We start from the raw sequence: 15,449 nt of genomic DNA, 5'->3' as shown, positions 1-15,449 counted from the left end.
AGGAATTCTGAGATTTCTGGGATTCCTGCTTTTCCTGACTCAGTTCTGTATTTACTCCTTTTTTAAAAGAATTGTTTTATTTGACTTTATTTATTTATTTATTTAAATTTGACCAGAGAGCACAGAGTGAGAGAGAAAAAGAGTGAGAAAGTGAGAAAACAAGCTGCCAGGTTCAGGACTTGAACCGCAGTCAGCCGTGTGGGAGTCCAGCACCCTTAACCATCATGCCACCTGCTAACCCCTGTATTTACTCCTTTTTAAAAAAATCTTTTACTAAAGAAATATTACAGATAAATATAACAACTCCTGCCAAGCCTTTCTCACATCCCGAAAGGCAACCAACGTCATATATGGGTCCACGACCATGGATTTACTCCTTTGTTCCTCTGACTCCTCCTCCCTCTGACTTCCTACAGCCTCTCTGCCCTGGTCTCTGCACTCTGGCAGCACCGTGGGCCTTCCCTACCTTCAGCCATGGTGGTTGCCTCTGGTTCCTGGGCTGCTCACCACAGAATAGCTGGATGGACTGGAGCTTCAGGAAACCAGACACGAAGTATCTGCTTTGAGCTCTTCCATTCCACAACTCCAGGAGGTGGGGCCTGGCTGCACTGTCACCTGCTTACTGTGCAGATCACAACTGGTTTTCTCACTTGCCCTCAGGTTTTTCTTGGCGGTGTTGCCCGACTGAGAGGTATGGAGGCCAATGAACTGTCAGGGAATTGTGCCATGTGGGCCTATGATGGCTCTTGGGCAACAGGGCATTCCCTGGCAGGTGCTATGTTTTGATGGGAGAGCCGGGAGGGAGAGGCGAGCTGATGGAATCTCCCTGGGGTTGGAGAGGGGCTGCATCCCTGCAGGAGAACGTATCAGGGTCCCAGGAGTGCTGCTTACAACGTAAAGAGCCTCAGTGAACCTAGAACACTGCTCCACACTTGAGGGCTTCCTTTTATCCCAAAGAGTCATTTTTGGGACATTAAATAAAAACAGACTCACTCTGGATCACCCTTGGTATGATTTTTTAATCGAATTTATTTTTGGCAGTAGCATTGTCTTGCATGAGACCCAACAGGTCCAAGGTGAATCTCAAAAATAATAGAGGAGGAAAAACTTGGGAAAATTTATGGAGGCATTTTGGAAATAGGGAGAGGATGGGAATGCCAGCGAGCATGGACCTTGATGCTAGTAAGAAAAATATAAGTCCTTGGAGTGAACTTGTAGGGACAAAAGCACGGTTAGAAGCAAGGACAGAAAAAGAAGGCTCTGTGTAAGAAATGAGTGGGACCCCCATGCCCACCCTGCTTTTCCCTGCTGTGAGGCACTCTTCCTGCATGCTCCTGCCATCTGGGTCCTTCTCCGTCAGGGAATTTATTCACCAGCATCAGCTTCTCCCCTATATTTCCAACTCTCTCTATCCCTAGTCAGCTCTTCCAGTGTAAATGTGCACAAGCACAATTCACGGTTTTCACGCACGTGCACCCACCTTCGCCCTTCGCCCCTGTTTCTGCCTCTAGCTCCTGCCCTTTCTCTCAACTCCATTTCTTGGGCTAGCCCCTGATCTACTGCTTTGCCTCCCACTCGCCCCTGACCCCACTGCAATCTGCCTTCTGTCCCCGTGTCTGCCCTCACTGCATCCTCTCCCGACCACTCAGCTCACCAGGTACCAGGCACCCTTTCCTACTCTTATCTAGCAGGTTCCTGCGGCCCTGACTGCTGCCCACTCCCTCATGGCCTAGGTGGCTTCTCCATCTCAGTTGTCCTCCTACCTCCATGTCAAGTCTGTCTTCTCAGTCTCCTTCACAGGCTCTTCCCTCTCGTGCAGATGCTCAGAGGAATTTGTCCTGGGCTCTCATGTCACTTCGCTTCACCCACTCCTGCCTGACACGGGGGACCCCCAGAACTGTATGCTGCCAGCACCATCTGCTGGAGAGTTTGCTGGGCGGTCTCAGACCCGTCATGCTCAACATGCCAGAATAAATGTGCTCCCCTCTCCCCTTCCTACTAAATACTTGCCCTTCCTCTTGCATTCCTGGTCTTGGTGAGTGAAGACACTGCCACCCAGTCACTCCGGGAAAAATGTGGGCACCATCTCATCTTCCTGACCTCTCTTTAAGTCCATCAGTCCAATCCAGCTCATGAGTGTCCCCTAAAACTGGCTCCTACCCTCTGTGTCCCTTGGCCCTGCCTTTACTGACGCCTCCAATTACCTGGACAGCAACTGCCAACCTCTCCCACCCATCCTTTCTACAAATGGGTCACCAGAGTGATTTTCCTGAAGTGCCTATCCTATGAGGTTGCTCCCCTGCCTAAGAGCCAATGGTGAGTCAAATCCAAACTTCTCAATATCCCTCACAATGCCCTGAGGAGCTTCCTCTCCCATCTGGAGTCACAGGCCAAACTCTTCAGTCCACTGATAAGATCTGCTCCCCTGCACCTCTGTGCCTTCTTGCATGTGTTGGTCTCTTTCTGAAATATTCTTTCACATGTCTACTTTCTCCAGTATCCAGGCTCCTGCGTGACTCCTCTGGAAAGTCTCCTTGACACTGTCCTTTTTCTGCACCAGGAGTTTAAAGACTTCCTCTTCTGCATTCCCTATTAACCACCTTACACCTTTACTTTGTAAATGCCGACCTATTTCCCAGGATCCCTTGAGGGCATGGAGTGTCTTATTAGTAGTATTCCTAGTGCTTAATGATGACAGTGGCTAGTATGTAGTAAAACTACTAACAGAACTAATAATAACTTTTTAGTAACAGAGACTGTTTCAAGTTCTTTATGTGCATTATCCCAATTAAGCTCACAATCTCCCATGAATTAGGTACTATTACAGATGAAGAAATTGAGGCTTAAAGACATTAAATAGTTGTCCCAAGATCACTCATAAAGAACTGGTAGGACTCGACTTTGAATGCAGGCCATCGCACTCCAGATCCCAGGTGCTTCATAAGTGCTAAATGCAGTATCCAAATCATGGTGGGTTTTCCAGTCCATATTTGTTGCCAGATGGAGTGGAAGATGATCCACGCAGAAACAAACGGATCAATGTCAGTCCGCTGCCACACACTGAGATGGGTTAGCTGGGGAGGAGGAAGGGACCTGGACAGGAGAGCTTAATGATGAGGAGCAACAGAAAGGAGAGTGCCCCAGGGTAGGCAGGTCTGGAGAGGCATGGTAGCCAAAGGGGCAGGTGTCCAATGGCCAACGAGGCTAGACAACAGCCTATTTCAGGGTCCCCTGGGTCAGTCTTGAGCAGCTAGGAAGAATTGAGAGGATTTTGGAACCATCAGACAGCCCTTGTGAAGAAAACTTTTTGAGTTCTGCCAGCTTGAGTGACCTGAATTCTAGGCAGTGGTGCCCATTTCCTAACTCCCCAACCCCCACCTCAAGCAGAGGGCTGGGAATTCACATCCACCTCAGAGGGCCAGGACCTTGCACTTGAAAGCACTTTGAAAAACACAGCTACTGGTAGGAGAGCAGGGGTAGAAGCAGCACAGGGCTTTAAACTCATTCATGGGGCCAAGAAAACCTCTGCCAGCTCTTCTGCCTGGATCCTGGGGCTGAATAGACCTGGGCTCTGGGCCTAATAAGCTGACTTACATAGGTTCAGCCTTTCATTTGACTGCTGGGACCCATTAGTCAGAGGGTGTGTGGGTGGGTGTGTTGTGAGGAGGGAGGCAGGTCTGATAGGAGCAGCTTATCCCTTGGTTCAGAGGAAGAAAGGCAGAGGAGAGACCCAGAAGGTGAGCAGAGTTGATAAGCACTTTCCTGCCTGACAGAAAGCCTGTGACCCTTGGGGTAGGGACACCTGAGTAGAAAGGTGGACACATTTGCCATCCCTAAGGGGCAGGCCAAGTCTAGCAAAATGGAGGTGGGGAGTCTCCAGAACTTTCTGAGACCCAGAGAGAGTTGTGTGCTAATTCTGGCCCTGCTATGAATTTCAAGTCAGCTCTTGAGCAAGTCACTATTTCTTTGTCTGTAGCCTCAGGGCCCATGGCACCCTGGGTGCTCAGATCTGAGGGGCAGGTGAGGAGGTTTCCCATAGATGATTGCAAGGGGAAACCAGAATTGGCAGATCCATGTGGATTACCCTGCTCTCTCCCCATTTCCACTCCCAGAACCGGAGATAGTCACTAGGAGAAGTGATTAAACTGATTAGAAGACCTCTACTTTTCAATTTACCAAGTGCTTAGAATACACTTTCTCATTTGATCCTCACAGCTACCCTACAGAGAAGAAAGGGCTGGCTCTACTATTGCTACCATGTTATCATTTTACACCTGGGGAAATCACGATCCCACCACAAGAGAGCTGGACACCATGAGGGAATCCAGAGCTCCTTGTTCTATATCATCCAATTTGCTATACATTGAGGACCCCAAAACTACCTCTGAGGATGATGGTCTCTGTGCACACAGCAGGAAGTGAAGGAGCAGGTGTCAAGTGCTGTGGGTTGGCCTGGCTTATGCCACCTCCATACTCCAAGCCCCGGTTTGTTGTGGGAGCCACTTCTGGCTCAGCTGGTAAGCATCACTGGGTTGCCATGAGGCAAGGAAAACATTCCTCTGGATCTAATACTGGGGTGCACTACAGCAATGAGCATGGTCCCCAACCTAGTACTGGGGGTTGGCAAGCTGGAAGGGAGCTTTAAGATGATCACATCTAGCCATGGTGCAGAAATGAAGCCAGATGGACTTGCCTAAGTAAAAAAGAAGAAAACACTACACAGTGTGATTTTCTAAGCTTACGCTTAGATGTAGAGAGGGAAAGTCATTTGAAAGGTGGGAAGACAGAAATGGCTAATATCTACATCACCCTGAAAGGCCCTCTGAAGCCCAGCAGAAGTCCCATCCACTCTCCTTGCTCCAGTGACACAGCCAGGGACAGGACAGAACAGTGCCTAAACTAGGAAGGCCTGACACTCAGCAGACAAGCAAGGAGTCACATTTCTGCAAGGGCTAGCACAGGTGATCTTCTCCCGAGGGTGGGGAGCCACCTGGAAGAGTGGTGACAAAGCAGTGACAGAGTTCTGTAGAAATGCCCATGGCACTTAATGGAGACAGGTGTAGCTGGCACACAGGGTGGAGTGAGGGTGTGCAGGCGCCTACCCTTCCTGCCCTAAGCAGCCATGTGTAGGCAGGATGGGGGAGGAACGGGCTTGGGGGAACCTCCCCAAAGAGAAAATGGAAGGAAGGAGGCGGAGGACTCAGGGCAAACAAACAGAAAAAGAGAGAGAGGAGCCAAGAAAAGGTGAGGAGTGGACGAGGGCAAAGGGCCCACACCTGAACACTGACAGGAGGATGCTGTCCTTTTCTTCATTCTTGCATTTAAAAAATTCTCTATGATGGGGACATATCGATTTGTAACGATGACTTTAGAAAATACAATGAAAGGGGAAAAAAGACCAGAATGATGTATTATAAAGTGGTAGCAGAAATTTTTCTGGGACAAGGGAACTATTGATGATTTTTCTTTTATTTCTTCACTTTTTGGTTCTTTTCAAGTTATCCAGGATGATCAGGGTTTTTTTTTAAGTGAGAGAAAGAGAGATGAGTACCCACAACAGAGTCTCAAGCCACAATCCTGCCTCCAGTCTTCCCAGCCAGGATCATGGGCACAAGTGCTTAGAGAGTCCAGGTCGACCCAGAAACTGAACCTGCGATCTTCCATAGACCCAGCGCGGCTTCAGTGGCGTGTTACGGTTGCACCATTGAGGAGACCCAGGAATGATTCTGATAACGTCAGGGAAGAAATATGAAAGAGTGGTTTCCTCCATCCTTAAAACAACAACAAAACAAGTGGCACAAAGACTGAAGAGAGTCAGGGTGACAGGGAGAGTATGAAGGATTAGGGGGAAGGAGCAAGAGGAAGAGGAAGGGGTTGGGGACATGAGGCATGTCACTGGAGAGTACCCCCTGTGATGTGCCCCCAGTCATCCTGGAGGCCTGCCTGGAGTAAGTCCTCAGGTAATTTGTGTAATGAATGTGCAAGGGAAGGTAGCTGCCCAGCCATCCTGGGATCTCTCAGGCTGGTAGCAGAGCAGTCCTGTGGGCAGCCTCAGGCACCTCACCTTGGCACCTCCCCACACATCCGGGCCCCCCTCCAGCTCTGCCTGCCGGCTTGTTGAGACAATTTGAGTGGAGAGACCTGGAGTCCTCAATTCCAGATAGGCTGCTTTAGAGGGCATTGTGGTAGGCTTGTTTTATGGTCAAGGCTACCAAGGGAGGAGAGAGAAGACTGAAGCAGCAGCGAGAGCCCAGACACACAGCTGGCTGCCAGGCCAGGAGGACCAGTGAGTAGCAATCAAGGGCCTGTCAGAGCAGGAGAGAGAACAGCGGTGATAAATTCAGTCTTTATTGCCCTTCCCGAGGCGCACAATGGCTCCAGAGAACTCATTCACCAGCAGGCAGGCCGGGGAGAGGTCAGCAGTGGAGAGAAGGTAACATTTTCGGGAGAAAAGGCCAAGTGAAGGCCAGGCAAGCCCGGGGAAGGTACGAGGAGGGCAGGGCAGGGCTCAGAGGAGGGCCTGGGGAACTGGGGAAGCCTGCAGTGGGCAGGGTCAGGAAGCTCTCGGTGCTGCCACGAGGATGTCCTTGTAGCCTTTGATCTCCTTGATCTCATTGCAGCTGATGAGGACTTGCAGCTGGCGGGGTCCAGCTTTGACAGGGTAGAGGTCCAGATGAATCTGGATGGTGTGTTCAGCCACCAGAGTCCCCAGGCTGAAAGTCAGAAAGAGCCTTTTGGAGCCTTGAGGAGTAGCTGCATGAGTTGGTAATCTGGTTTCCCCTGTTTGGTGGGTGAGCACCTCCAACTCCCCAACACTGCGACCTCAATCCTTGCGGAGAGCAGGAAAGTAGGGGCAAGAAGGCATGATCCAGGGGACTGAGGGGGGTCCCACAGAGAGGGCAGATGGGCTTGTTACTCACTCATGTGTGATCTGGCCACTGATGAGGCCGCTGCCCTCCAGCACCATCTTGCAGTTACTCAGAGCCACCATTAAGGTATTGGTGAGGGTGATGTGGACCCTCAGTGCCTTGCCCACCTCAGCCCTCTCAGACACCTGGGTGAGAGAAGACAGATACCCTGGGATACTGGCCTCACTTATGCTCTGTTCAGGTACCTCCCTCTCCTATCCCTGGTGACCACTAAGAACTGCTGTTTGGAGCTGAGATGCTACAGTGGAGAGAGAAGAATACAATGAGAACACTGAGGACAAAAGTCTGACTACTTTTTCCTATTCCAAAATTCTGTCCAGGGACTAGCAGATGGCATAGCAGTTGTGTTGCTGGACTCCCACATGGCCACCCACGGTTGAATCCTGGACCCAATGGCTTCAATCTCATGCCGGGTGCACATGCATGTGTGCTCAAGATCCCAGGAGGAGAATGGAAGAGAAGGTACTGCAGTATGATCATCACCCCCCCGGGGGGGGGGGATTTCTCGTTTTCTATCTTCTCTGTCTCTGTCTCTCTGGTGAGCACATACACCCTATAGCAAAAATCTCTCTCTCAAAAAAAAATTTCTTTCTGAAGGGACTGGGGGAAGTCATGCCTACAGACATTAACAGATGCTTTGGCCCATTGTGTAGGACTCTTCCTACATCTTGTCCCTAGCATAGCTTATGATGCATAGTAAGCCTTCTTAGCTCTGTTCAAGTAAAACACAGACATTCTTCTGCTGACTTCTTCCTGGAACAGAGACTGTCCTTTTAATCACCAATCTGAAAATCTGTAAACCCACCTGTAACCTACAAGCCTCCACTTCCGGATATCCCGCCTTCTTAGGCCAGACCAATGAAAAGCCTCTACACTAAATTGCAAACGTTGTATCTCTCATTCTCCAAACCAAATAAAAGAAACTACTGTATCTGAGCACCCAGAGAAATGCAAGGGACATGATTGTCTTTTTCTGGGTCTGGCCGCTCAGTCTCATGCTTACAATAAATAAATCACACTTACTATTATCTCTCCAGTCAGTTATTTCTGTTGACAGTTCTTAGGGTTGACATACACACTGGCCTGTTTTACAAGGTCTCAAGAGCCTAGGGAGACACTGCCAACCAGCGACTGGCGCCTGGTGGAACCTGCTCCCCTTCCCACTATCTAGTTCAAAATGCCCACTAGATTTCGACCCGTTAGTGGCGGCTAGTAGGAATACACGCTGTGTTTAAGAAGGACCCTGGGGACCAAACCAGAGTCGGTGAGGGGGTCAAGACCAAACAGCAGTGTCTGACACCAGCCTGGGATAAGGAAGGGGTGTCTTATGCACCACCGTGAGCCATCAGTGCTGTCATTCCATCCTTTCACTCTGTCAGCGAGAAACAGTGAGGCCAGAGTCCGATGACACGCTAACGGCAGAATGTCCTGACCCCCGTCCTGAGTCTTTCTCCCACATTACGGTATCTTCATATATATCAACAGGGTAGTCTCGAGTTTTCCAGGAGTGCTCAGTGCATTGCTCATGTGGTCTGGGCAGCATGGCCTAGGCCTGTGAGTGGGATGCAAGGATTCTGTCTTCTTCACTTATTTTTTCTTCTTCTTTTTAAAAATTTTCTATGGGGTGTGTGTGCTTGCCAGAGAGAGGTGGAGAGAGAAAGTGAGAAAGCACTCCCCAGGGGCAATGACCACACTGCTTTCCCTTCTCCTCCACTCTCCTCTTGGGATTTTGGGCACGTACACACACACACACACACACACACACACACACACACACACACCTGGTGTGTTTATCCAGCTGCCAGGTCTGAGACTTAAACTGCACAGCTGGTCATGTGAGATCCAGCCGCCTTAACCACCACACCACCGGCTAACCCGCCTCCTCAGTTCCATAGCCCTGGGCCTCACTCAGTGCCCACCGAAGGCTGCGTACCGGTAAACGTGTATTGAATTGAAATGAGCTCTGACCACCCAGATCATACTAGGGGCATTTGTACACTCGGTCAAAGAATCAAGGAGAAGAGAGAACACACCCAGATTATCCAGAAGTTAAACAAAATGGGTCCTATGTACCCTAACAAGAGTGTTAAAGAAGAATGGATCAAAATAACTTTGGACTTCAGCATATTCACACTGGCCATCTCTGGGTCCCTTACCCACGGGTACCAAGCCTACTTGGCATCTACCATGTTTGCGAGCTCCAGCACCGGCCAGGCCCTGGCCTAGCACCAGGCTGTGTCTACACTTGTGATTCTGCCCAGTTGGCCCCACCGTGCAGGCTGCTGCCTGGCATCATCTGGCCCAGCAACCTCAGAGCGTGCCCAGGTGAAAACCACAAGGTGGGCCAGCTGGTTTATAAGACAGAGCTGTCCCGTTCTCAGCCTGGGAGGGGACGGGGTGTGCTGTTGATGAAACTGCCAGGTCTGGACAGTGGGGAAGTCTTTCAGAGTGGGAGGGAAAGGCGGGAAATGAGGCCTCGGGGAAGGAAAATCCTGGTCATATTTCAGTAGAAGGGGAACAGACCCGCCCTCCATTTGCCCTTGCTTCCCTTGTAATCCCTTCCTCACCAGCCACTGGGGCGCCTGGACTCAGAGTCCCAGGCTCGCTTTCCGTTCATTTCTTCTTCCTTGTCATTCCCATCTTACCAGCTGTCGCCTTTTGAATTTGACCTGTGGTCTCTCTCAAACCTGTCTCCTCGACCTCATCCCTCGTCCCTGCCTTTCTTTGCAAAACTACCTCCGTACTTTAAACGCCTCACGTCCACCCTGTTTCTCAACACAGTGCTCTCCAATACCACCTCCACAAAGCGTCACCTCCTCTAAGACACCTTGGTGCCCACCCTGCGCTTTGCAGAGAGGACAGAGACCACCCCGTGTACGCTTTCATCATCAATTTGGTGTCGAGGCAGGGACAGTGTCTGGCTTGCAGCTGCACCCCAGCCCTGGGCCCCCATCTCCGTCCACTTTTTACCTCAATAGATAAATGGGGAGGCTCCAGAGAGATGTCTTTCAGGACCAGCATGTACTTTCCTGTCTCTTCGACCCTCGCGATGCCAGACACACGGATCAGCTTTTCGTCTGTCAGCCTGTTCCTGTAACTGTTGTAGGGCAGCAGGAGTGGCCACCGAGTCTCTGAGAACAGGTCAAAAGCATCGTGAGTGTAGAGAACAGTCAGAGAGCTGGGGGCTGGGGGACTAGGTACACGTGAGAGAGGAAAAGTTAGAGTTTCCATGTGACAGAGAATACCTGTGTGAGTCTCTATGTGTGTGTGCACATGTGCGTGAGACAAACACGTAACTAGGTACACGTGAGAGAGGAAAAATTAGAGTTTCCATGTGACAGGGAATACCTGTGTGAGTCTCTATGTGTGTGCACATGTGCGTGAGACAAACACGTGTGTGTGCTTACCCTGCACTGACTGCCCCAGAGCTCACTGCTCTATTGCGCCTGGTTGGCTGGCATTGGAGGTCCAACAGCTGGCATTTGACTGCCCACCAACAGCAGCTTCACTGCCCAGAGCACGTGTGTGTTGGGAGGGGGCGCTGTGTGATCTGACTGAGGGGGGAGGGGGCTCTGTGTGGTCTGAGCCAGCCCAGCTTTGTTCGTGGCCCCCAAACTCCCCTCTCTGTAGGTGCCTTCTCGGTCTGCCTCCTACTCACCCTCTCCAAAGTCCAGGCTCAAGTGCACCGTCTGCCTCCAGAGGGGCTCCCGGGCGCTGCCCCCGTGCAGCAGGGCCTGTGCACAGAAGTGCACTGCGAGCCTGATGGGCCCCCGAGGGTGGACTCTGTCTGGCACCCTCCGGACATGCAGCATCAGCAGCAGGTCCTGGCCCCATTCAGGCACCTTGGTCAGGTGCAGCTGCAGCTGTGCTGGCCGGTCCTCTGTGCTCCCGGATCCCAGTAGATCCAAGAAGGAAGAAGAGGACCTTTTAGGGTCCAACATTTTCCGGGATGCCTTCATGAACACGGACCGCTCCTCAGGGGACCCTGGCAGAAAGGGGACAAGAGAGACATCAGTAGGGAGGGGCGGAGAGGGCCAGTGACCTTCCTGGGGAAAGGAGCCAATCGATAGCTCCCGACTCCCCTCCCAAAGCCTGAGCATGTGACAAGCAGCACTGGGAAGCAGTGCAGCACCACGGCAGGGACCAGGATCGGTGCTGCTCAGTGCGGGTCCAAAACCTCGCTCTACCACAGTCTCTTGTTCTCTTGGTACTCAGCGCTGCTGTCTGTAACCCAGGGTGAGTCTGCTTTCCTCATAGAGTTCAGAAAAGTTTGGCCGAGTGGGTTGCTTCACTATAAGCAATTGGCACTATCCTTTGTCATCTGCATTGTCGCTAACATCATCATGGAGCCAGAGACTTCTTTCCCCCCACCAGCAACCTAATGTCTAATGTTCAAGCCTTCTAAACCGCGCTTCAACGCTTGCCCTGGGGACTACTCAACATTCAGACTTCACCCTACTTATCCCAAAGGTGGAGGCCAGAGTGCCAGAGGCACTGTTCTCAGGGCTTCCTGTGGATGAACTCACTTGATTCTCACAGCTGCCCTCCAAGACCGTCACCCCATGTTGGATGAGGAAGTGGAGGCAGAGGGATGGTAATACTATGTCCTGGCTCACTGAACTAGAACGTGGCAGAGCCCGGTTGCATTCTCAGGTGGCCTGACTCCTTTTCTCTCCATGGGAATGTCCACTCCCTTCCTCAGCCCAGGAGCCCTTGCCTTCCTGAGTGTCCATCTCCGCTTCTGCTCCATCCACTGCCATAGACATAGGAAGAGGAGGGTGTGACCCCAGCATAGAGTTACCAGAGAAAATACAGGCCATGCAGTGAAGCTGGGATCAGCTCCTGATCCGGAGCTACCTCGGCCATGACTTTGGGAAACACTGCTCCTCTCTAGCAAGCCACAAATACTTCTTAGTATAACATGTTGCATGCAATATTTGGAACATACTTGCATTAAAAATCACACTTCATTAAATTTCAATTTTAAATGAACAGTGACTACAACTCACTTTATATGCTGCAATGATATATAGTGAATGAATGTAAAATAAATAAATTTAAAACTAAAAAATAGACTGAACACTTTTTAGTGTATGTCACATGCAACACTTGGAACATTCCTGTACTATTTTTTTAAAGAGGTTTTTGCGATAGGGCGGCATGTGCTCACCAGAAAGACAGAGAGAGACAGAAAGTGAGAAATCACCCCCTTGGGGGATGGCCACGCCGCAATCTCTTCTCCTCCATTCTCCTCTCAGGATCTTGGACATGCATGCACACATGCCTAGCATGAGTTTAAGTCACTGGGTCTGGGACTCGAACCATGGTCAACTACATGGAAGACAGAGCTGTCCCGTTCTCAGCCTGGGAGGGGACGGGGTGTGCTGTTGATGAAACTGCCAGGTCTGGACAGTGGGGAAGTCTTTCAGAGTGGGAGGGAAAGGCGGGAAATGAGGCCTCGGGGAAGGAAAATCCTGGTCATATTTCAGTAGAAGGGGAACAGACCCGCCCTCCATTTGCCCTTGCTTCCCTTGTAATCCCTTCCTCACCAGCCACTGGGGCGCCTGGACTCAGAGTCCCAGGCTCGCTTTCCGTTCATTTCTTCTTCCTTGTCATTCCCATCTTACCAGCTGTCGCCTTTTGAATTTGACCTGTGGTCTCTCTCAAACCTGTCTCCTCGACCTCATCCCTCGTCCCTGCCTTTCTTTGCAAAACTACCTCCGTACTTTAAACGCCTCACGTCCACCCTGTTTCTCAACACAGTGCTCTCCAATACCACCTCCACAAAGCGTCACCTCCTCTAAGACACCTTGGTGCCCACCCTGCGCTTTGCAGAGAGGACAGAGACCACCCCGTGTACGCTTTCATCATCAATTTGGTGTCGAGGCAGGGACAGTGTCTGGCTTGCAGCTGCACCCCAGCCCTGGGCCCCCATCTCCGTCCCCTTTTTACCTCAATAGATAAATGGGGAGGCTCCAGAGAGATGTCTTTCAGGACCAGCATGTACTTTCCTGTCTCTTCGACCCTCGCGATGCCAGACACACGGATCCGCTTTTCGTCTGTCAGCCTGTTCCTGTAACTGTTGTAGGGCAGCAGGAGTGGCCACCGAGTCTCTGAGAACAGGTCAAAAGCATCGTGAGTGTAGAGAACAGTCAGAGAGCTGGGGGCTGGGGAACTAGGTACACGTGAGAGAGGAAAAATTAGAGTTTCCATGTGACAGGGAATACCTGTGTGAGTCTCTATGTGTGTGCACATGTGCGTGAGACAAACACGTGTGTGTGCTTACCCTGCACTGACTGCCCCAGAGCTCACTGCTCTATTGCGCCTGGTTGGCTGGCATTGGAGGTCCAACAGCTGGCATTTGACTGCCCACCAACAGCAGCTTCACTGCCCAGAGCACGTGTGTGTTGGGAGGGGGCGCTGTGTGATCTGACTGAGGGGGGAGGGGGCTCTGTGTGGTCTGAGCCAGCCCAGCTTTGTTCGTGGCCCCCAAACTCCCCTCTCTGTAGGTGCCTTCTCGGTCTGCCTCCTACTCACCCTCTCCAAAGTCCAGGCTCAAGTGCACCGTCTGCCTCCAGAGGGGCTCCCGGGCGCTGCCCCCGTGCAGCAGGGCCTGTGCACAGAAGTGCACTGCGAGCCTGATGGGCCCCCGAGGGTGGACTCTGTCTGGCACCCTCCGGACATGCAGCATCAGCAGCAGGTCCTGGCCCCATTCAGGCACCTTGGTCAGGTGCAGCTGCAGCTGTGCTGGCCGGTCCTCTGTGCTCCCGGATCCCAGTAGATCCAAGAAGGAAGAAGAGGACCTTTTAGGGTCCAACATTTTCCGGGATGCCTTCATGAACACGGACCGCTCCTCAGGGGACCCTGGCAGAAAGGGGACAAGAGAGACATCAGTAGGGAGGGGCGGAGAGGGCCAGTGACCTTCCTGGGGAAAGGAGCCAATCGATAGCTCCCGACTCCCCTCCCAAAGCCTGAGCATGTGACAAGCAGCACTGGGAAGCAGTGCAGCACCACGGCAGGGACCAGGATCGGTGCTGCTCAGTGCGGGTCCAAAACCTCGCTCTACCACAGTCTCTTGTTCTCTTGGTACTCAGCGCTGCTGTCTGTAACCCAGGGTGAGTCTGCTTTCCTCATAGAGTTCAGAAAAGTTTGGCCGAGTGGGTTGCTTCACTATAAGCAATTGGCACTATCCTTTGTCATCTGCATTGTCGCTAACATCATCATGGAGCCAGAGACTTCTTTCCCCCCACCAGCAACCTAATGTCTAATGTTCAAGCCTTCTAAACCGCGCTTCAACGCTTGCCCTGGGGACTACTCAACATTCAGACTTCACCCTACTTATCCCAAAGGTGGAGGCCAGAGTGCCAGAGGCACTGTTCTCAGGGCTTCCTGTGGATGAACTCACTTGATTCTCACAGCTGCCCTCCAAGACCGTCACCCCATGTTGGATGAGGAAGTGGAGGCAGAGGGATGGTAATACTATGTCCTGGCTCACTGAACTAGAACGTGGCAGAGCCCGGTTGCATTCTCAGGTGGCCTGACTCCTTTTCTCTCCATGGGAATGTCCACTCCCTTCCTCAGCCCAGGAGCCCTTGCCTTCCTGAGTGTCCATCTCCGCTTCTGCTCCATCCACTGCCATAGACATAGGAAGAGGAGGGTGTGACCCCAGCATAGAGTTACCAGAGAAAATACAGGCCATGCAGTGAAGCTGGGATCAGCTCCTGATCCGGAGCTACCTCGGCCATGACTTTGGGAAACACTGCTCCTCTCTAGCAAGCCACAAATACTTCTTAGTATAACATGTTGCATGCAATATTTGGAACATACTTGCATTAAAAATCACACTTCATTAAATTTCAATTTTAAATGAACAGTGACTACAACTCACTTTATATGCTGCAATGATATATAGTGAATGAATGTAAAATAAATAAATTTAAAACTAAAAAATAGACTGAACACTTTTTAGTGTATGTCACATGCAACACTTGGAACATTCCTGTACTATTTTTTTAAAGAGGTTTTTGCGATAGGGCGGCATGTGCTCACCAGAAAGACAGAGAGAGACAGAAAGTGAGAAATCACCCCCTTGGGGGATGGCCACGCCGCAATCTCTTCTCCTCCATTCTCCTCTCAGGATCTTGGACATGCATGCACACATGCCTAGCATGAGTTTAAGTCACTGGGTCTGGGACTCGAACCGTGGTCAACTACATGGGAGTCCAGTGCCTTAGCCATTACGCTAACTGCTGGTCCCCATTCTCGTACTATTAAAATGTCAATAGATACCTTAATTTATCTGGAATTAACATATAATAGTCACCCTGTTTTTATTTGCTAAATCTGGCAGCTCTACCCTAGGGCCACAGGCTCAGGGTCCAGGAATACTGTCTAGGAGTTTGCCACGAGGAGGAGGTAATGAAGTGGTGATGGTTTGAACCTGAAGTCATCCCCATGTTGGGAGGTGGAACAAGGAACTTGAACCCACCCCACCCCCACCCCTACCCCTCCACCCCATCC

General features: G+C 51.2%; 1 protein-coding gene across 1 annotated transcript in view; it reads right to left on the bottom strand.

Annotated features, from left to right (window-relative positions):
• Window positions 1-6,489: 6,489 nt before the first annotated feature.
• TGM7 (transglutaminase 7) overlaps window positions 6,490-15,449 on the bottom strand; it is a 57,544-nt gene continuing 48,584 nt past the window's right edge. Inside the window, 4 exon segments of the mRNA XM_006158711.2 lie at window positions 6,490-6,713; window positions 6,921-7,054; window positions 9,900-10,060; window positions 13,467-13,793. Coding sequence (XP_006158773.2) covers window positions 6,554-6,713; window positions 6,921-7,054; window positions 9,900-10,060; window positions 13,467-13,793 — 782 coding nt within the window. The 3' untranslated portion in view covers window positions 6,490-6,553.

This window comes from Tupaia chinensis, unplaced genomic scaffold (assembly GCF_000334495.1).
Source record: "Tupaia chinensis unplaced genomic scaffold, TupChi_1.0 Scaffold000605_1, whole genome shotgun sequence".
Lineage (NCBI taxonomy): Eukaryota > Metazoa > Chordata > Mammalia > Scandentia > Tupaiidae > Tupaia > Tupaia belangeri.
This window is presented reverse-complemented; position numbering and strand designations above follow the sequence as displayed.